The sequence below is a fragment of the Cyprinus carpio genome, chromosome A16, assembly GCF_018340385.1.
Source record: "Cyprinus carpio isolate SPL01 chromosome A16, ASM1834038v1, whole genome shotgun sequence".
Lineage (NCBI taxonomy): Eukaryota > Metazoa > Chordata > Actinopteri > Cypriniformes > Cyprinidae > Cyprinus > Cyprinus carpio.
In genome coordinates this window covers 15927868-15951200 of record NC_056587.1, presented here as the reverse complement: position 1 = coordinate 15951200, position 23333 = coordinate 15927868, and the positions used below count along the sequence as shown (strand labels likewise).

At 37.9% G+C, this 23333-nt stretch overlaps 2 protein-coding genes across 2 annotated transcripts in view; both read left to right on the top strand.

The window, feature by feature from the left end:
• LOC109105417 (eukaryotic translation initiation factor 3 subunit E-A) overlaps window positions 1-15868 on the top strand; it is a 44860-nt gene extending 28992 nt beyond the window's left edge. The window contains exons 9-13 of the mRNA XM_042772945.1: window positions 357-458; window positions 9069-9178; window positions 13425-13527; window positions 14223-14357; window positions 15658-15868. Coding sequence (XP_042628879.1) covers window positions 357-458; window positions 9069-9178; window positions 13425-13527; window positions 14223-14357; window positions 15658-15696 — 489 coding nt within the window. The 3' untranslated portion in view covers window positions 15697-15868. The remainder of the gene's footprint in view (window positions 1-356; window positions 459-9068; window positions 9179-13424; window positions 13528-14222; window positions 14358-15657) is intronic.
• Window positions 15869-18317: 2449 nt separating this feature from the next.
• Window positions 18318-23333, top strand: part of LOC109092825 (R-spondin-2-like) — a 53400-nt gene continuing 48384 nt past the window's right edge. Inside the window, exon 1 of the mRNA XM_042772944.1 lies at window positions 18318-19327. Within this exon, the coding sequence (XP_042628878.1) occupies window positions 19075-19327 (253 nt within the window). The 5' untranslated portion in view covers window positions 18318-19074. The remainder of the gene's footprint in view (window positions 19328-23333) is intronic.

Sequence of the window (23333 nt, the reverse complement as noted above, 5' to 3'; positions counted from 1 at the left end):
CTACTATTAAAAACTCATTCTCATTATTTCTGCCATATATGTTACATACTGTAGCAAATTGACTGTCAGCTTGTGCCAATTAAGAAAATGGATACAAAAGTTTGGCGACAGCCACGATTGTAACCACAAGATGAAAGCAGCAGTAATTTAGTGCTTGAACAGCTGATATCAGTTCTGCTTGTAATGTGAAATTTTATTAGTTAATAAAATACTGACATGCATGTTATCAAGTAGATTTACAAAGAGAAACGCACCCCAGTTTAAGAACCAGCATGGTAGGTGAAAAGTACATTTCATTTGTGCTTTCCCTTAAATTACATAATTTTTTTTTTTTTCGTTTGTTATCTTCTTTTTAGGAGTCGTACACCTACAAAGATCCCATCACAGAGTTTGTGGAGTGTCTGTATGTGAACTTTGACTTTGATAGTGCTCAGAAGAAGCTGAGAGAGTGTGAGGCGGTAAGTTCCAGCTGTCTTTTCCTGTTACCTTTTTATTAGCTTGTTTCTCAGCGTGTCCTTAAAAGCATGGCACACCCTCCTCTTTATAGAGACTTTGCAGATTGATTGCATCTTCTGTCATGTTCCTGTTTTTCCAAAAGCACACGATTCATAACGTAAGATTCATAACGTTTCACAACAGGTTCCATTAGCGAAAGCGTTTGAAGAGACTATCCTTCTCCTAAGACGTTAAGCTCATCCTTCACTACTTGTCTGGCCACAAAAAGCCTTTAGCTTTGTAATTTATGCAGATTATGCCTCAGTTTCCCTAATGATGAGATGTGATGTCATCACACAATCTATGACCTCTGATTGGTCAGAGGTGACCTCTGAACTTTCCTAGAACTGGTGATAGTCATTAGTGATGCTGTGTGTCACTTTTCTGCAGCCACAAACATCCTACCCTTCTGTTTTGGGCCCTGAAAGGGGTCTTAAAGCACAGCGGTCTCTGCATGCCGTGGTGTCATGGGCAGCTGTGGAAGTGGGCCCCTGAAAGAGCCTCTGACTCACCATTTGTCATGTTTTTATGATAGCTGGTAATTGTCAGATCAGTGGGATGGTTAACAAGAACTGCTTTTGGTGAGCATAGGCGGACACACACACTGGAAAGAGCTTTTGCGGTACAGACAAGCCAGTGATGTGTATTTTTGTTCCCGTTTATAAATGGCCTTCCATAATGGTCACTTCATCAGTTTTCACCCTTGACCTGCTGTATCATTCTTTCTGTTTTTACAGTTAAACTACTGACTTATAGTGGCAAAACAGCACAGAAAAACAAAATGAAATGAAATAGAGTAACAAACAATGTTTCAAAGGAATAGCTCACCTCAAAAAATTAAAAATGTCATTGTAAATATCACTCCTTTTTTTGAGAGATATTCAGAAGACTCTGCTACCCACTCTTTTCCATGCAGTTTTTATTAAAATGAGACTGAAGCTTTCACGTTTTAGAAAGTCCAAAGCATCATTAAACTATCTTAGAAGTGGTCCATGTGACTTGTGAGCTATATTCCAATTCATACACCAGTTTTATCTGAAGAACAAAATAAAATTTGTGTCTGTTCACAAGCAGTCTTCCCCACTTGGATCTGACGGAGTTGTTGCTTTGACTAAACTCAGATGATAATCGCCAATATCGAGAATTTTTTTTTAATATATTTAACATTGTCCTGTAGTTACCATGCACATTTTTTCACATGATATGGCATGAATGAAATATTTTGTAGCTTATGCTAGTAGCTAATTAATAGGGAATAAAAAAATCTATTCTGGAATCACTTAATTTCTTAAAAGCCAGAAATCAAATAGGCCTACTCTTTATAAAATTAACATTTTTTATTTTTATTTTTACTTATTAATAATGTGATTTTATTTTTAATCCATTCTTCAAGTGCAAGGTGAAGCTGACACTTCTGTAGCTACCTTGTGCTGTTTTCTGAGCTGTGCACACTTCCAAAGCCACCTCATAGACTAGTTCGTGGACATATACAAACAAAATTGTCAAAATATCCCCGTAAACACAGTTTTGTCATGTAAACGGTTGAGAAAGAAAATGTGTGTGTAACAGCCTACATTGGATTCGTGGATTAACATCAACCTACCTGCTAAGGATGTTCATTTCAGTTTTAACCGACAAGATCATTACATTACAATTAAATTAAATTAAATTAGAATGGATAAGTGTCTATGATTCATAAAAAATAACATTTGTTTTCATTTTACATGCGCAAATACCAGCATAAGCAACAGAACTGGAGGATTTACATCACGTATAAGCTTATTTACCATAAATGACGGAGTATTTTAAGTTGTTTTCACTGACGTAAGGAAGCCATTAATTTTAGACAAATAACAAATATCTTATAGCTTGACTACAAGTTAAAAAAAAAACAGTGATTGATGCTAGTGGAGGTTATTATTTTTTTTATTAATTGTGTGTGTCTACTGAAAGAAAAATGAAAGAGAAACATTGGACCTTATGAAAAATAGGCAAGACATATTACTATGTGACATCAACATGCATTTATTATACTTACAGTCACCACCAGAATGTCCACCTACACAATGAACTCTGTTCAATTCAACAGTTGTCTTCACGAAACAAAATTAATTTCAAATACTGGATAAGAGAAGTGTAGAAATTAACGACACTAACATAACAACAAAGCTAATCTTTTATATTAAGCACAAAGTAAGAAAAGAAAAACAAAACTTTAATTAAATTAAGCTTACTGAATCACAGGCTAACTGATGTGTGTTTACAGTGTGTGTCGGCTGTGTTGTCTCCGGCAGGGGTGGGGCGGAGGGGGCGTGGTAGGGGGGCTGGGCTTAAATAGACGATATTATCACATATCGCAATATTTATTAAGATGATTATCGATAAAATATTTATTACATATCACCCAGCCCTACTTATAAGCTTTAGTCTACCCTCACCATACTCTTCACGATTTTTCCTTTTGTGTTCTAAAAGATTTTAGGGCTGCTGGTGCAAAACAATAAATTGTGAATGTACTGTACATTTTATTTATTTTTATATATTTTTTTAAAGGGCTTTAGTAAGAGAGGGTATTTTTCTCTTCGCAATAGATTGGTTTTATCATTACCATAGTGTAGGAATAGTGCAAAGACTTTTGCTACCATGGGATTGCAGACATGGCACAGCACTGAGATTTGTTCGCCGTTCTGACCCTGGAAAACATTACAATTCTAAATGCACCTAAATGCATTTGGTTAGCTGACCCACAAACGTGCCAAATCTTAAATGGCAAAAAGTATTTTACTTTGAATAAGAAAGTCTCATTGTGATAAAAGCCAGAAATGGCCTTCAGGCACGTTCTTGGTTGCAGTAAACACATTACATTACAAGGATTCATCCCAAGCGTAATTAGCTTGAGTGCCTGTAGCCTAGTGTGCACTTATGTCGAAGATCATTCCTGTTCTCTAAATTATTATGAATTCAAAGACCAGTTGCACTGCCCATCATGTGCCGTTGCCTAAAATAAAACAATTCAGTTTTGTTTAGCAACAATCATATGTTAGATAGCAGGCTTTTTATAGGAGAATGGAATAACCCAACTTGAAATGGGAACCTTCCTAAAATGCTGACATGATTTATAAACATTTGCTCCTGTGAGAGTGCCCATTTGATCAGGCCAGCTGTTTTTCATTCTAGCCGTTTATCGTCAAGAAGCAGAGTGGAAAACGAGGCCCAAATCACCAGGGGTCTCATTTATAAAACTCTCCGTAGATTTCATCCTAAAAGTGTATGTGTGCACAAAAGCTAGATTTTGTGTACGCACAAAAGTTTTCAGATTTATAAAACCATGTGTATGCCAGAACCTGTGCAAAAATCCCTTTATAAATCTCAGTCAGGAGAAGATGTGCATTCGTGCATCTCCATCCCGTCTCCTCCCTGAAATCACCATATATGGAGCTTACAACGCCTAGTTTTACTATGCATAACCTCATCTGCATATGATTTCCATGCATATTCCCATTCACATGACACCATATTTAACACCGTTAAAGGTAGAAGACATCAAGGAAATATGAGATACAGAGTATAAATGCCATTATTATTGCTAAAAATCATCCAGTATTCTTGTTGTTTAAGCATAAATATATAAAAATCCATAAAAACAAAACTGTTTAAAATAGTTCTCAGATAAATATTTTAGAATTGAGTTGATCTCCTCCTTTTCCACTGGCCAAATAGTATTTCAATTGTTTTAAACAATTCAAATCAATTTTAATTATGCAGTTTTGCTGAGAAGGTGAACATCTTTTAGCTATTTTTAGGGTATATTTATTGAGGTGTAAATATAATTGTCTGAATTGTCAATGACAAAGTAGACTATTTTAAAAAGAAAACATGCAAATTACCATTTTCTTCAAGTTGTATCCTTCAAATACAGTGGTATTTTTTATAATGATGCCTTCACACGGCATCAACACTTCCGTGCAGCTGTGGTTGTACAGTAAGATATTATCACTGGACCTATTCAAACCAGACATGGACCGGTCCACCGAATCATTAAAAAAGCATGCCACAGGAAAAGTGATCAAGCGCATCCACTAAACATGCCTAAATTCATATTCATAAGTTTTAACTTCTGCGTGATGACTTCATGTAATTTCAGTGATTATCTCCATTAATGAGAGTGGAATATTTAATTTAAATGTGTATATCGAAATGAAAACAGATTTTAAAATCGTTGTTTTCTAATGCATCTTCATTACTTTTCTCACTTCAGGAAAAAGAGTGCGTACGCATGGTCTAAAATGTCCATAACTTGCGTACATATTTATGCCAAGTTTATTTTTTATAAATCCCCATATGTGCATGGAAAATTGCGTATGAATTTTCTATGCCCATTTTGTGCGTACGCAATGTTTATAAATGAGGATTTAGGGGGGTCTCTGTTGGTCCAACTGATCGAGTCATTTGGGAGATCTCTATTACACTTTGCATGCTTGGAGGCCAGGCTTTGTAAGTCTAGCAGTAATTAGCACACCTGCATCTGTGAGATCTCGTGAGAGCCCTCCGGCTACCGGACCTCCAGAACCAGACGTATTCTACAACGGGAGCTCAGCCCAGACTCTGGGTAAATGGTCACTAATTAGTCCTGACCCTGATTATGAAAGCCTGAGGCATTATCGAGATCACAAGCTGCAAAAAAAGTTAAACTATGTGGCATGTGAGAATAACTGGCTAGGCTCAGATGTATGTCAGCTCTAAATGCTCACAAATTCACAGTCTGATTGAGTGGTTACTTGACTTAGAAAATCAGAGTTGCCCATCTACAACACCCCACGGCTTTTCCTGTTAGACTGTCGAAGCCTTGTGAGTCATCAAACTGTCTGCACTCAGCCGTCTTTGCTCGTACTAAAACAAACATCCTCTCACCTTCAAACAGATCAGTCGCATTGAATATTTGGTTTATAAGTGACTGTAAATGAAAAAAAGACCCAAATGTGCATTTTATTTTTTTTTTTAATTAAATAAAAAATATTATTGAAAGGAGCTGCATTTAATATTTATAAGTGTATATCTGCATATTTGTCTGTTGACAATTTATCACCATTTTAAATAAAAATATGTACGAGATTTATACAATTTCTCTCCTCATTTAAGTCTTTACATCAATTATATTTTTTTTTCCAATTTTATATATATAATATTATATATATATATATATATATATATATATATATATATATATATATATATATATAATATATATATATATATATATATATCTATATATATATATATATATATTTTATTATTTATTTAATTATTTATTTATTTATTATTATTATATTTTTTTCATACACTGCCTTACAAAAATTCAGAATATTTTCTAAATGCTTCTGAAAAACTCTTGTGCTCACCAAGACTGAATTTATTTGGTCAAACATACAGTGTGAACCTGATTTTTCAGCATACTCAAGTCTTTAGTGTCACATGAAACTTCAGAAATTATTTGATGCTCAAGAAACATTTCTTATTATTATCAGTGTTGAAAACCGTTAATAAACAGTTAATGCTTAATATTTTTGTGGAAACTGAGATGCATATTTTTCAGGATTTTTGATGTATAGAAAGTTCAAAATAACAGCATTTATTTGAAATGGAAATATTGTGTAACATTATAGAAGTCTTTACTGTCACTTTTAGTCAATGTAATGCTGGATAAAAGTAATTTTTTAAAATATTGTACTGACCCCAAACTAGAAGTCTAAAACAACCCAAAATTACCCAAATACTGTACCCGTTGTTTACAAGCAATTCTTTAGCATATCATCAGCACCCATGGCTCCAGAGGTTCTGCAGTCCTGTGATTCAATCCAACTGGACACGGTCCTGGATCTGTAGAGATTGACCGCATAAGTGTTCTGGAGTTTCTTCAAGCTGTGGATCATCACATAGCTTACTTTGCACCTTGTGATTACCTTGCTTATCCAGTCAGCTTTTGTAATTTTTTCCTTTTTCAGTTGATCTATCTCAGTGGTGTGGGGCCATTTGCACAATGGTTTGGGCTCAGAATGTCTATGCTATGCATAAAACATAGATGCAAGCTTATATAGCTCAGTCTGAAAAAAATAAAAAGATTCCAGTTAAGCTGAAACTCAAAAATTTTTGTGCTACTTTGTAAAGCGTCGTAGCCTTTTTCTCCCCCCTCTTACAGAAAAACCTCAACAGTAATTATAGCACTTAACTAAACTGTTATCAGCATAAGATAAGACATTGTCAATGATGAAATGTGTGTTGGCTGATAGGGCCATGACTGTGTAGTTGGGATTTCTTCAAGCAGAACCACAGAGATAGTAGCTCTCAAGCCTAAGCAAACAAAGTGGGAGCTGTCAGTGGAGACGTGCACATGAAGACGCGGGACTGCATGTGGACCATGAAGGGACAGCAGGGGCTCACAAATGTCTTCAGCTGTGTGGAATGCACTGACTATTTGCGTTTTGACTGCAAGGTAAAGCACACCAGGTCTCTGCAGGATGTGGGGGTTTAGTATGTGGTGATCAGAACTCAGCTGCTCTGCGTGTCAGAGATTGATAGAAGACGGTAGTTGAGACTTTTAAAAGTAGTGGCATTGTAAATTGGTTCCACCGTGCAGCCCGGTGGACCCTGCGGCAATGGGCAAGACTAACGGTGATAAGTCACAGCCATTGCGGTGAATTTGGTGGCTGGCTCTGTTCCTGCCCCGTTTCATGTGGGGAATGTGGAATTCCAAGATCTGCGGTTAGTTTAGAGTGCTGAGAATGACCCCAAAATCTTTTTTTTTTTTTTTTTTTTTTTTTTGTTCTTCCAGATACTGGTTTTCTCCTATGAGGATTACATTAAACACTGTCATTTATGTGTTAGCTATAGGCCTCTCTTGCTTTAACTTGCAGCTATGAATTCATTTCCAAAATTTGTCATAATTCTATTTTAATTTGTCTTGCTTTTGGCTTTTTTCCCATACCCTTATTCCCCAACCAGGTGCTATTACAGAGACCTCAGGATGAAGTAGAACTGTTTTCATTTCAGTTTTGAGTTTATATAAACTTCCTGTTCTGCTCCTTGTCCAGTTTAGCCACAGTTTTCTGTGTTCCAGCAATGGTTGGGAACGAGCACTGCTCTTAAAACATGTGACAATAAGTGCATTTACATATGTTTACTTAAACGCTTACACTAGAACGATTACATAAAAAAAATTCAGATTTTCATTTTTCTTAGAAAGTTTTTACATCAAAACTTGTTTCCTTTATATTTTACAAATAATATTTATACTATTTATATTTTTCACAATATAAAACATGCATTAACTGAAGACATTTAAATATTCATTTATACAGCAAGGATGCATTAAACTGATAAACTGTAACTATATTTACATTGTTACACAAAATCAGTTTTAAATAAATGCTGTTCTTTTGAACTTTGTTCATCAAAGAACCCTTGAAAATAGTTTATCACAGAGTAATGGCTGCTGAAAATTCAGCTTCATGATCCCAGGAATTTATTACATTTGAAAATACATAAAAATAGAAAATAATTATTTTAAATTGTAATTATATTTCACTATTGCTTTTGTACTGCATTTTTTTATAAAATAAATGCAGCCTTGGTGAGTATAAGAGACTCCTTTAAAAATATTACAAAATCTTACAGACACCACAAATTTTGAAATGTTTGTCATGAAAATAAAAAGCCTTTATATTTTAGGGGGTTATACATGGGGTGTTAGAAAATATCGATACATGTGAGTATCGTGATATTTTGTTTGGCGATACTGTATCGATTCTCAAAAATGGAATATCGATATTCAAAAAAAAGAAATAAATAAATTCATTAGTGTTATTATAGCTTGCTGCCAGTAATGGAGGATGAAAGAATTGTTCCAGTTGCCGCTTTGGTTCACCAAGCTGAAGTGTGCCGTCATTTGGGCTTTTGTGGTAACATCCACCCCAGGACCGCGGCACGGGTGGCACCTCGGTTCCGCCGCTTGCCGCGTCCCATGTGATGAGCTTTCGCATGTGGCGCGTTGGGCGGTAGGGTTGCCGCGCGGCTGCAGCTTTCTCTCGTTTTGTGCAGTTGGGGCGGTGGTCGCGTCGTGGTCTCGGTGATTCCACACAGAACAAAAATACAAACTGAAAAACCTGTGAACCGTTTTTTTTTTTTTTTTTTTTTTTTAATAAAATACATTTTATACATGTACATTTAACTAAAGAATCCTGCAAGCACTTGAATTTTTGCCCCTTTACTCATACTGCCCAAAAAGTGTTTCAATAACGTATTTTATAACGTTTTCAATAACAGTATCGCAGTGTATCGCAATATATCGTAATGCAACCCCTGTATCGTGATACGTATCGTATCGCCAGATTCTTGCCGATACACAGCCCTAGTTATACAGAGGATTCATTGTATTTGGGGGTCAGTGGCATTAAAAAGTTTGAAACCATGTGATTTAAGGCATTTCCTTGAACTTACATGTTTTTTAGCATAATCAACATTAAATTGAATGCATTTTCATGCACGGTCTCTAATGCAAATGTTTGTATCTTTTAAAGGTGCTGGTGAATGATTTTTTCCTCGTGGCCTGCCTTGAGGACTTCATCGAAAATGCCCGTTTGTTCATCTTTGAGACCTTCTGCCGAATTCACCAGTGCATCAGTATAAGGTGAGTACTCGGATTTCGATGTAGTACAAAATAACTTTGCTGGATCATGTAACACAACATTGAAGTACCATTTAAAGTGAACAAATTGTTGTCAGGAATGATCAAAAAAAAAAAAAAAAAGGTAGTAGGTCTAAAATTGTGTCCGCAATGTGGGAACGCTTTCTGTTCCCTCTCTTCCATTCCCACTCCACTCTCTGATAAGTTTTATTACCCATTCTGCTGGAGGAAGCATGTCCAGAGACCGGCTGCCAGCACCTCGATCACACACATGGAGACACGCATTCAGAACCAGACATCCCAGGCACATCCACCCATCTGTTTTAAAGCATGTCTAAAGGGTCTACATATTGGCCCTCAGGAGGATCTTAATGGCTGCATCCTGTCTGTGGATAACACAGCAGATTTTTCTCTTCTAAGCCCCACTTACTCTGTTATTGTCTGTTGAATCTTGTCACATCCTTGTTAGGACTATAACATAGTGTCGGTTTGAGATTTTTGTCCACTCTAATTCACTTATAGTACAACCAAAGAGGAATATTGCCACAATTATAAAAATTATAGCGACTAGTCAAGGTTAATTAACAGTGATTTATATTGTCCATTGATCCACATGGTTCAATTACTACTGACATGATGCGTCTTCTGAACTCCTCATAGACTCTCCGGTCTGCGTCCGGCTGAATGCGGCAGGTGTTTTATTACCACTTTACTCTGGTTGTGCTTTTTTATTACCCCTTTTACGGTATTTATGCGGCATTGTAGGCTTCCAGTGAAGACACGCAATGGTTTCAGTCCTCAAGATTTTCCATTGGTGGAAAAGAAGTGGTCTGTATGGAAAGGGAGATTTGGGCGGGTGTCACTGGTTTCCCTCTGCCTGGTTCCTATTAGCCTTCCAGTGACAGAGTGCAGAGCAGAGAGGCCTCGTTGCCCTCCTGCCTGTTTAATGAGCTTTCATAACTAGTAGTCTTTGAGCATCTGTCCTGCGTTCATTTTCCCGCCATCGCGCCAAGCAGAAAGCACTTGACGGCAAACTGGAGATCTGCTAACAGGTTGCATCTACCTCGGGGGATTTATGACATCCTGTAAATCCCAAGAGGGACCATGTTCGCAAATGCACACGCTCACCCGACACAATATCATATTCCACGTTCGATGAAAGCCCTGTGGAGGTTTTCTTTTTGCAGTTTCTCCAGCAGCGCACATGCAAACATAGTTGTAGCCATTCGGAATCTGTTATTTCTCTTCTAACCGCACGCTCGGCGATCAAAAAACGGCCATCCCCAGGTTCTCACTCTATTTCCATGCTTCATTGTACAGCCTAATTGCTTGCTCGCATTTTCTGAGCTGTATTAAACCGAGAAGGGTTGGAGTCAAGGTTGAAACATGGAAAGTGATCAGGCTCTGTCCAAACCTCCAGTTACAGATAGTCTGGAGTTGATTTGGAGTGCTGGCTCTTTGCAACTGAATCCATTTTCTTGTCAAAGGCGTCAAAGGTAATGCTCAACTAGGAAACTGAATTGTGATTGCTGTTTATCTGTTCAAGTTAGTAGCTCAAAGGAGTCACCTGAAAGGCTGTATAGGGGATTGGTAAACATCCATTTTGGTCTACAAATGCATGTCACTGATACAGTATGCAGATGTCCTCTGCAGCTAATTGTGGGTTCAAATAAAATGTATGCCAGTTTTGTAGCACTTTTGTTATGTTTACAGTTGTTGGCCTTGAATGAGTAGTCAGGATTTTTTTTTCTTCTGTTTTTGCCCTCAGCATACACCAGAAAAAAACCCACAACTACAAATGGCTTTATATATAAAAATGTCTCTGAAAAGGCTCTATTTGAAATCTGGTTTTATGACTTGCATTTATGATGGCATTTGCATTTTTGTGTCTTGTCCTCAAAGTCTTAAATTCCCAATTTTGCATTTATTGGCCCTGATTTGAGTAGAGTCTGTGAGCACTTGATGATAAATTTTAGTTTTTAATTGGATGATGTCTCCAATCTTGTCATCTGTAAATCATTGTGATATTTTACAGTCCACAGTAATTAATTTTGCAGTTGTTGTATTTTGTCTACATGATTGTTTTTGTTTTCCTTACCTTAAGGCCCATTTGCACTAAGTATAATAACTAAAGATAACTGTATTAGCGTCTACACCAAAATGATTCTGTTAATTACAAGCTTGTGCACAGTTATGTCGTCTGCTGCTTTAAATGCAGAAGCTCTTTAAACTCTGATGGATTCTGATTGACGTTATCGTTATAGCATTATTGTGGACTCCCCTTTTTTCATAGAATTAGAATGATTATTAAAACTTTATAGGTAGTTATCATAGTTACAGTCTTTCATATGGAAATGTTTAACAATGCATTTGTTTTAAGTCCACTATGTAAAAACTACTGCAGTGCAGGTCAGCACTATATCAATTCAAAGCTGACCTTTTAACAGTCTACAACTCCTGGAGTGAGACCAGTTGCCCCAGTCCCACCGGCCTGAATCGGAATTGGATAAATCAACTGCGAGGAGCTGTTACATGTAAGGTGAAAACGATCCTTACCCTACACCCCCCAACCCCAGAGGACCAGGTTCAAGTCTGTGTAAAATGAGACTGCAGTGAGAGGAGTCAAGCTGCTTAGCTTAAACTGCCCTGTCAGGCACTTATGCTTGAGTGGATCGTTCACCCAACCTCTTTCTTTTCCATAATTACTTCTTTCAGTGTTTGTGTATTTTTGGTTTCAGTTCAGACATTTTCATATTAGTGGCAAGCACGTGTACGTACTACCTTTTCCCCCCTTTCTCATTTTAAAGACGAATTTCTGGATAAAATTAGATTAGTGTGTGTGTGTGGGCCATTTCATTGTGCCAAGGCTGTGGTTGACCTTGGTCTCTGGTTTAGCTTGTCCAGAGGGTCAGCTCCCCTAAGAGGAAACACGATCTTATTTGTTTTGAGTCGATCTTTGACTCTGGCTTGACTGATGTGTGTCACCACTTAATTAAACCAGTGAAATAATATTCGCTGCCGCTTGCATCACTAGAGTAAACCAGCACTATGTTTGTTTAAGCTGTTTATTTATCATGTGATTGACTGCAAAAATGTTGGCTTTTGATGAACTCTTTGGCATTTCCATTGATTTTTCTGTGAAAGCTCACAAGTCTGCTTCATTTCAGACATGGTCTAGTCCTCTAAATCTGTGGGCCTGTAATGGATGTACAGCTATCTAAACTTCCCAGTGTCCTAATTGGTTTCCTGTTCCCTTTCGGCTGTAATTGTTCATTAACATGCCGCATGCTTCACGGAGTACTTTGGGGCTGCCGAAGAGCTTGGATTTCATTTCCTTGCTTTACCCCTGGAGTCGTCAGGCGTTCCTTTTTTCCGTAGCGAGTGTCACCGCTTGATGTTGGACATGTGTTGACCATCACCAGCTTGGAAACCGTGATGTGACAACTGGCACATTCGTTGGTGGTTAGCTCTTAAATAATGAGCTTCATTACCAATCTAGCCTGTCGCGTGTCTTTTTCTGAAAGTTTCACTGGGAGCGAAGCTGTCATCTCTGCCTGTCTCCAAACCCATGCTGTTGCCACGGTGGGTGATTGAGTTAACCTTTCACTGTGAAAGCATAGTCATTGTTTTTGGAAACCTGGTGTGTAGGCTTTAGTTAAAGAACGGAATGGGACAAGCCTGCTCTCTCTGGTTAGCATAAAATGAGCTTAGCCAAAAAGAAAGCCAGCTGCGGTAGTAGGATTTTGGATCAAAGAACACTAGAGCCCCTGCTGCCACCTTCCTCCCTCAGTGGCACATTTGTTAAGGAGAAACCTGACTTCAATATGGAGAGTTTCTCCAAAATGTCAGGTGGATGGTCAGTGAAAGTCATGCAAGCACAAGCATTCTCTTTTTATTTCTGTCTGCAAAGTTAGTTTCATCGCTACCTTGACCTCATACTCACAAAAGCGCAATGATGTAATTGTACTCCATTTTTATGGGTTTCTTAGTGCAATTAGAATCAAAGACTTGATTACATAATGCAACGCATTTGTCACTCTTGAACAGACGTCTAAATGCTGAGCTATGACAGTAAACCCATTATCATCCAGCACTTTCGATCAGCACTTTAAACCTGCGTGCACACACACACACACACACACTCCACTTATTATATACCTCACGATTTTCACGTAATGCCATCAGTGTATATAATGTTCTCCTAATTTTTCTCCCAAGTTTTGTCCTAATGGACTGTGTTGCCCCACAGTATGCTTGCCGATAAGCTGAATATGACTCCCGAGGAGGCAGAAAGATGGATTGTCAACCTCATTCGTAATGCCAGGCTGGATGCCAAAATCGACTCCAAACTGGTGAGAGTCTCTCATATTTTATTTCACTCTTGTTTCTCGGCCTCCCTCATCAGATAGCTAACGATTGATAGATGCTGCGTTAGTGTCCTTTAATTAGTCTGAAAATCAAATTCAGCCTCTTTTGTGCGGGGATTGTGTTCTGCTTTAAAACATAAAGGAGAAGCAATCAATTACGTCAGTAATTCTGCTCAGTGCTGGCTTACTCACCATATCCTTCCTCGAGGGTAAGAGGACTGTCATTAGTCCTGAAGGAGGGTCATTCTCAATATGGTGACAAACACGTATCTTTACTTCTTAGTCATGGCAAAGATTAATATTTAAGATATATATTTATTTATTTATTTTCTAACTTTATTAATGTTTTTACTCTCATTTTTTATTAATGTAATGCGTCTATGCTGGAAAAAAGCTTACTGACACAAAACATTTGAACAGTATTGTCATTATTTAACATTTATGTGAAAGGAACAACACATTTTTTTTGCAACTGACCCAGGAACTTGGTCATAACACCCTAAACAAGTAACAGGACTTCTGATCTCAGAAATGACATGGCATTTTACTGGAATGACCTAGAAATTAGCTCCTGTGTGTTCGTGAGGAGGTTGTGAAAATGTATCTGTGATAACAGAAAAGGATAGGTGTTCTCAGAGTTTAGCTCTAATATTCTTTTCCTCTCCTCTTTCCTTTGGCAGGGTCACGTGGTGATGGGCAACAACGCCGTATCACCATATCAGCAGGTGATCGAGAAAACCAAGAGCCTTTCATTCCGCAGCCAAATGCTGGCAATGAACATCGAGAAGAAGCAGAGCCACGCAAACAGGAATGAGGTCAAAGCAGCAGAGCATCTCTCCTTCACTTCTTTTATCTGATCTCATCTCTGTTCGTCTTGAGCCCTGTAGTTTACACACACAAATGTATGTGTAGAAGAATGTCGAGTGGCAATCAGCCCAGAACTGTCTTTACACGGTGTAAACCAGTAAGAGCAAGTTTAAGAGTGAGCGCTTTCATCATGCTGTTTTTCTTCAAAGGCCTAATGACAAGGTAGCACAGCACAGCCATAAAGAAGAGGGTCTGAGTCCCATGACTCAGCGCTGCAGAGTAAATAACGCATGCACACAATCGCATACACACTCCTTGGAGTTCCCTTCATTTAGGAGTCACCACAGATGTTTTGCTTGGGGTCCAGTTGGTCGTTTGATCTTGGCCTTGCGCACTGATTGGCCCACGATAAACGTGCCCTCGCTTCGTTTGAAATAGAATGTCTCAAAATAACGGCCTTTAAATGTCTCAGTCCCTCAAAGCACATCATTTAACTGACTCACTCACACAAACACCACAATAGCAAAGACCATAACACACAGTCCTGTATTTTGATGTGTTTGGCCAGACGCAATTTAATAGAACATTTTCTCAGGGAAAATCCAACGGAATGGTGTGAACGTGAACTCGATATTTTTGTGTTTTATTCTACATCATAAACTACATCAGTAATAGCACGGGTTTTTTTTTTTTAAGCTTTTGTAGCTAAAGGGGACTACAGAGGTTCTCAGGGACAGTATAACATAATTCTGAAAACTCATCTACTGACAAGTCCACTTTCACAGCCTCTTTTTGTTTATAATCACACTCTTGTAAACTGTTCTAACTTAAACTTCCAGGGAAAAGTTTTTTTTTTTTTTTTTTTGTAAGGCTGAAAATGTTGATGGAAGCATGCGACCTTGATGTAATTGGTTTTTTTTTTTTTTTTTTGTTAGGATTTCATAGTTGTGTTCATTTGCGAAGATTCTCATGATAAGACCTATAAACCTTAGTTGTTTTTTATTTGTGTTGTAAAAAAAAAAAAATCAGAATTGCGAGATGTAAACTCTGAATTGTGAGAAAGTAAGCCTGAATTGCAACAACAACAACAACAAAAAAGTTTAATTTAACACTTTTTAGTTTTATTTTTATAAAACTTTTTATTACATGGCAGAAATGGGCTTCCATAGTGATACTAACTTCCAGATTGGCCAACAAAAATACATAATCACTGTAGCACTGTATAGCATGTTCATTCATATATAATGAACTCACCTGCGTTTGTGTTGGATAATAACATTTTTTGGCTCTCTCTTCCTCCTTATTCAGACTCCAAACTGGGCGGCTCAGGATACTGGTTTTTATTGAGTGGATCTTTGCAGGAACGTACACTTCCATCTAACCTTCCAGCATTCCCATACTGCAGCCGAACATCCTGTTCTCCTTCTTGTGTCCCCCAAAGGAGCGTGACAGAGGCCTTAATTTTACAATTGGGTTCAATGCGTCTGGTATTAAATAAAAAAAAATACTTACAAAACAATCTTCATCTCATGCTTGGATTTTATTCCTGGACATTACGAATGGTGGTTGAGGGTTAAGTGGTTGTGATCTTTTGTGTAATAGATAAATATTTAATGTGCTCTGAGTCACTGAGTGGGATGGGTGGTTTTGTGTCGCTGCACATGTATGCGCCGTAATGATAAATGTATGTTTAGTCTGCAGCATTTACGGCACTGTTATGTAGTGGTCCACTCCGCTGCGGCGAAGAGGGCACGGAAAGGTGATGGTCCCAACTCTCGTTGTCATTTTCAACATCGCTCGTCCTACTTTGTTTGCAGACGGGCACGTCAGATGTGCTAGACAATCAACATAATGCCTCTCCACCTTTCCCATCTTATCCCTTCTTCTGCATGTGACACCTAACATCTGCCGCCGCTCTATACGTTTTCTATTTCCATCCCTTGCTCGCAGATGCTGCAGGATGGGATTCGAAGCGTGTCTTAATGTCTGCTTTGGCCTCTCTATCAGCTGACATGTTTATGGGCCCTGTCTCTCTGGACGAGTGAAGAGGGGGCTTATAGCTGCCACAGCGCTCGGGCTCCCAGCCAGACATCTAAAACAACTGACGTCACCCTTACTTTCCCAGCGAGTGTGCGGGGAGGAAGGAGGGGGGTGGGCTAAAGTGATTGGTTTACCGGTCCTGTGCCATGACACATTACGAAAATAAAACCCTCCTAGCCCTTAATTATCACATTCACCTTAGGAGTGCTGTCTCAGATGTTGTTTTAGTAAGACATCCAGACCAACAGCAGACGTGTGGCTGAGAAGGTTGTCCACCACAATGTCTGTCACTTCACTTAAAGTAAATAAACAAACACCCAAACCAAAAGGTCAACGTAGGTTTTGGTTAAAAGGGCTACATAATTTTTCCCTTTTTCGCATTGTTCATTACTTTTTTCCTACATGAAAAGGTTAAGGCATTTGTTCAAAAACAGGCCACATATTTAAAATATACAACATTTGTTCCCTAATAAATTTTTGTCTGGATTATTCTTGAATCCTGTTTTCCAAATTGCAAATGTATTTTTTACAAGAGCAGGCCTTTATTTAGAGCATGCAATATGAGAGATCATTACAGAGTCTTTTCCAATGCATAAGCTTTCAGTTGAGTTGAGTTGAGATCGCTTCAGGTGCATCAGTTTTATATTTAGATTCTACATATAGTATGAACTTAAATGTATCTGCAGTAACTGAACTTAGACAGTCTTCAGCTACAAGCAACCTGATACAACTCTAGCGTAAATATGGCAGGTGAATAAATATATCTTCAATAACATTTTTTGATGAGAAATTAAACTCTGTGTTTCACTGATAGAGCCAAATAGCCGTCATATAATTAACATTGACTTTGGGAGAATTTCACTTTGATCTGAACATCAAAGAGCTCTGGAGGAGAGAGTGTCATCACTTAGAAATGATATATATATATATATATATATATATATATATATATATATATATATATATATATATATATATATATATATATATATATATATATATTATTTTTTTTTTTTAATTTTGGGGAGGGTAACGGGGTTCGTGCGGACTGTATCAAACATGTTTTTAAGGATGGATGGACATTTCTCTGGTGTATATTTGTTTTGTTGCATAACACCTTTTTGTTATAAATCGGTGTATCACCTCACCTGGAAGATTTCTAGATAATTTGAGCCAGAAATAACGGGAAGAAAAAGACATTTTAAGATAGAGTCAAAAAAAAAATGATATATAAATAAAAGATTAAGTGCCACACCTAGTGGTCAAGCTGGGTAAAACATTTTTTACATTTCAAAGCAATGTCTATTTTGGCATAGAAGCTTCTAAAATAAATTGCCTCAGCAATCAATTTTTTATTTATTTATTTATTTATTTTTTACACATTTTAAATGGATTTAAAGCTTAAAATAATACTATTATATTAAAAGAAAGCTGTTATGTTCGACCTGAAAATAGATATTAAGTTGTATTAAAGCTAATGTATAAAAATAAATTGCAGTCTTTAGATTTTACGACTTCCAAATATCAATAAACTGAACCTTTTACGTTATTGTACCATCAGAGATCATAAGAGAACACTTATTTTTCCTTCTCACACTGTATGTATTAACTATTTGGGGTTTTCTGAATTCATTTATCTGATTTCATCCCTGTTGATTAAACAATTCAACCACCCTAAGAGGTTTTGCTGATCTTTAAACTGGTCTCCCATCCTGGCCAAGCTGGTCTTCAACTCGTTTATTGAGTCACCAAGCTGGTCTTCTAAGTCCCTACGAAAACCAGCAAAACCATCATAGGCTGTTTAGGTTTTTGTTTGTTTTTTCCAACAGTATGAAACCAGTGAAATTAAGATTGTAGTTCTGGTACTTTATATACAGTATTTTAAGTTATTTTAATTATGTTACTTTTTTGTGCAAATCTCTGTTGATGTGATTTGGGGGGCGGGGGATATAAGATCAATCCATAATTCAAGCCAATGCACTAGGACCCTGGGGAAGCTCATATGTGGTATATAGATACAGTGGGAGAAATTTCATTTGTCATCTTCTAAAACTTAAACAAGGAGGGGGGAAACAGCCCTCTCTCTGGCCGAGGGGCTTCTGAAAGTGCTCCGAAAAGATCTTGGAGTCTCCACGTGACAGCAGCGCCTATATAGCATCAGCACCAGAAGAGTGATACTCCATCACCAGCCGAGCACTGCAGCACATGCCACAGTTACACACACATCCTCATGCACCTCAATGGTTTATTCTAGAGCTTTTGCAGACTATTGCATCCATGTGTTTTCTCGCTCTGTCTAGGGGACGAAGGGACTAAACTTTTCCTGCGAGAGGGATGCTGGATGTTTCAAGTTTAATTTGGCAGTCGGAAGGAACTTGATGTATAGGCAAAGTTTATCTTTTTTGGACTGGACTCACGCTCCGTGCATCTACTTTTAAGGGCACCCATCGCGTCCCGTGCGCTTTTGGTTCAGTTCAACCGAAGTCCTTTTGAATGAAATAGTTCGCTCGCAAACACGTTGATCCGTCAAGGTGTATTTGTTACTCGAAGAACATAAAGTTCAGAGCCTTTTCGCTCTACAGACAATAACAAGGTACTTTTTAGTGTATAAAAAGCGCGTTTCGCTCTCTAAAATGATATTAACCGGTGGTGAAAAATAATGTTTTCTTTAACGTTACCTCTCTAATGTGTGACACAACTGAGTCCGGACTCCTCAACTCCCCGCTTGTGTGGAAAAATATACATATTGAAACCTCATATACGGACCTTGAAGGCTCGCGGCGAGTACCTTTGACGCTTTCTACCGTGAGTCGGGACAATCTTACAGCCGCCCAGATGCAGTTTCGTCTGGTCTCATTTGCGCTGATCGTGTTGAACTGTGTGGACTACAGCCACTGTCAGACGCAGCAGTCTCACCGCTGGAGAAGAAACAAAAGAGGTGAGGGAACTGTGCATGTGGGTTTGATAGATGCTTTTACTAATTCTCTAATTATTAGTCATTTAGCTGACGCTTCTACACGGAGAGACTTACGGTCCCCGCATGACAGGGACTGTCCCATCTGGTGTAAGGCTACTTCTCCTCACAAAAATTACCGTGGAAACCGTGGTCACGCTTTCATAATCTTTCTGTGATTTGACTTTATTTTTTGATGGCAGCAGTGGCAAGTTTCCATAGTTAAAAACAACTAGTTGTAACTGTAATAGTTTGGCAAAAAGTCTCTTTACCACAGTAATTTTTGTAGGATGAGGTTCGCTGTCATGCTCAAGGGTTCAGTGATGTTCACGGATAATTTCACGTTTGAACGTACAACTTTAAGCTTCCTCGGGGCACCGTAACTTCTCGAAGTTTTAGACTTCCACAAGTATGTTGGCAAATGTTTAAAATATGACACTTTTACTGTTGTTAACATAAATAATGACGTGTTTTAAGAACATGTGTTACTCATCCACGTTTTTTAGTTTTATTTATTTTTGGCATGCTTAAGTAATCCTAGTGCGCTGAAGATTTTTAGGAAGTGTAACGTTACCTAAATTGAAAATATCAGGGGTTGTTGTATCTTGAAGAAGAGAAGTTTGCATTAGAATTGTGTTTCAGCATCTGTTCCTATCACAAAATGTGCGTTCTATGTTCATTTTAAAGCTCTCTTTCTTCCATCGGCATGTTGTTTAACTCTTACGCCTTTAATTTGTTAATAACGGCGCCCTGATCCATTTTTCAACCGAGAACGCTATTAAAACACTGTAAAAGAACATTTTTGTTAATAGATAACATGACAAAAATGTGATCAGACGTTTTATCTTTTTTTTTTTTTGTGCACCACTTTCCAGTAACATAGTTTCATATAAGTTAGTGGGTGTGAAAATATAGGCTAATTATTTCAACATTTCAGTAAGTTCAAAATAGCCTACCGTTACTGAAATCCCGTTTGTCTACAGATGTAACCATAGCAACAGTACGCTGCTCGATTACCGGACAGTAATAAACGTAGGTGTTTGCACTCGTTATGTATCATTTTATCATATATTTATCACAGTTTAATATATATATATATATATATATATATATATATATATATATATATATATATATATATATATATACACATATACATACACACACACACACACACACACACACAATCTTTGAAAGTCTTTAATTGACGGTTGAATAAGTAAGTTATGCTAAATACGTTGCGACAACCTTAACAAATGGCTTCCGGAAAGTTACTGACATTCTTTTAAAAAGTCGACACCCTGAAAGTCGTTGAATAATTAGCACACTTTACTAAAGCCTTGATTTTATAATGTCAGATCTCATTATGATTAGGATAGGTTGGTTAGCATGTCTTGTTTTGGAGAGCTGCAGTATGTACAGTATGAATAATATTAAAGAATCTGGAAAATTCATTCTCAAAGTAACGTTAGGCTACTGACTGTTGATCAGATTCTCACGGTGCGGCGCTGTCTGGTGGCCGTTTGATGAATACAGCTTTCCTTTTGCCTTTTCCCTTTTCAAATGCTCTGACCCTCCTTTTGCCCTAAGCCGCTTTTAATTGATTAAGCTTTGAACAACTGGTGCAAGTATAACAATCCACTCTTAAGAGCCGCAGGGATTTAACCCATCAGTAAATATGAGGGCTGCCTTGCTTAGCCAATGCATATGGACACGGGGGTCTGAAAGTCAAACATTTCAAACTTATCCATCCCTCCCCAAAGCCTCAAACCCTTGAACATCAGTCATTCACTGCATGTGGCAGAACAACCGTCTCCCAATTGAACTTGAACCCAAATAAAGACACTTGCTGTCACCATGCGTACTTAAATCTGCAGATATGTAAATTGGGAGGCATTCATATTTAATCACATCCATGGCATTCCAGGGGAAACCTCTGCTCCCATCTGCAAATAATCAGCCAGAAACTGTTGGCAACTGGCACTCATGAGTTTTCAGCCCCACTGTTTTTCTACAAGATTTGCGATTTCAGATACTACGTAATATAATTTTCTTAATAGGATCAAACTTGTTGGCAGAGGCGGACTAGTTAAGCATTTTCAGGGAGATTGGGGGAGTTTAACAGGGAAAATGGTGGCAAAAGTGCATCTGGAGGTGAGCGGGATTCTTTGTAGTGTATGTATAAATGGTGACGCATTTGTAAAACATGCCTTGGAGGTGCAGTGAACTCGACTGGCTTGAGTTTGATCCTGTGGACAGAAATGTTTGTGCGTACGGGCTTGTTGCAGAGTGACATTTTGAAATGCCGCCAAGCTTTGGATTTTCTTCATTTCTATATTTATCATACTTACTGAGGGTTGTATCGCTGTTCAATTGAGTTTTCTTGCTCTCAGCACATTTGAGACAGTCTTTTCTGGCATTCTCGTGTGCAATCTACAATCCCACATCACCCCAGCGGCACGGTCAATCATCTTGAACTGTTTTACAAGACTTTGTCTTAACCACCCCTCAACTGTGTTTATTTTCATCAGATACTTCATTAAAGCTGAGCAGGAGCACATGACCTTTTACTTTGTTTTTATTAATAATTGGTTACATTTCAGCTGTTTGTATTCACATAGACTTCCTCAAATGAATATAACAAAACCAACAGCAAGAAACATTAAATTTGCTCTTCTGCACCCCCCATTCGGTGCTTTACGGATGCCAGCGAGTTTATGATATCATTGCTTGGCCCCGGGGTAATACTTTTCATTTTTATTCTCTGGCTAATGATGCCACCTGCTGACTACATAAAAACTGTGGGCTCGCTTATACCAGCACAGACCAGAGAGCAAATTCACACACAGGACTTGCTGGTTTGACAAGCTGGAAGTGGTCTTAATGCTTTAGCCTCAGTGCTACTGCTCTAAAAACATTAAAAAAAATCTTTTAGTTTATGTAAGAACATATAATTCGGGCCTTTCTCAGTGCGCAAGCCATTTACTTGCACTTTAAGTGAAACTCTGCACCAGGGGAGGTTCAGAAGTGACTAGCTCTGATGAACGGTCCGATTAAGCTCACGGTAATGGAACTAATAGAAGTCTGTTTCCAGAGGAACACAGTCCTGGTAATCCATGGGAAAGTGGAGGAGAGGAAAGGCTTAGCTCCATCACTGAGCTCCTCAGCTACACCCTCAAGGGATTAGGGGGAAAGCACCTGTATTTTAACACTATCGAACAGTTATATCTTAATCTGCTGGCAGCACACTGTGATCTGTCCCATTAAGCGTCAGAAGTTGTTTTGGATAGATAAATGTTTAATAAAGAAGTTTGAAATGCAAGTTTATATGGCTCTCAGTTGAGTAAATCTAAAACTGTATGTGGTTCTTTCTTCTGTGGTGCACAAAAGAAGATATTTTGAACAATATCTCTCTCTTATTCTGACTTTTTCTGTAGGATGAAAAGGTAACAATGACATTTTTTTATATTATTATTATTATTTTAATGAAAATGGGCTTTCATAGATGACAGAATTTTCATTTTTGGGTAAACTATGTCTTTGCTGCATGACATTACCAGTGTGTACAGCTCAATGATCTGTGTAATTAGAGAATATATGTCAGAAACTCTTGCCTGTTTTTGAAACTGAAAGAGCAGACTGTAAGATGTAAAAGACCTCTTTGTTATACAGTGATCAGGTCAATAAAATTTGTTCGGGAAGACATATAAAAAGAGTAGGGACAAAAAGAACAGTTTAGAGCTACACTTTTTAAAAGTTTACCCAAGGTCCCAGGTTTATGGGTGTAAGTGTTAATGTTGGCTCTTGCTATGTTCATGCCATTTAATGTCTTGATGAAGTGCGTGACAGGATGGGTGACTGCTCCAGAGTCTCTTTATTAAAAAAATGACATGTCTTTTCATTCTAATCCATAATGGAAGTGATCTTCTATGGAATTGACGTTCATTTCGTTTCATCAAGTACATCCAGCTTTCTCACCCAGCCGTTCTTT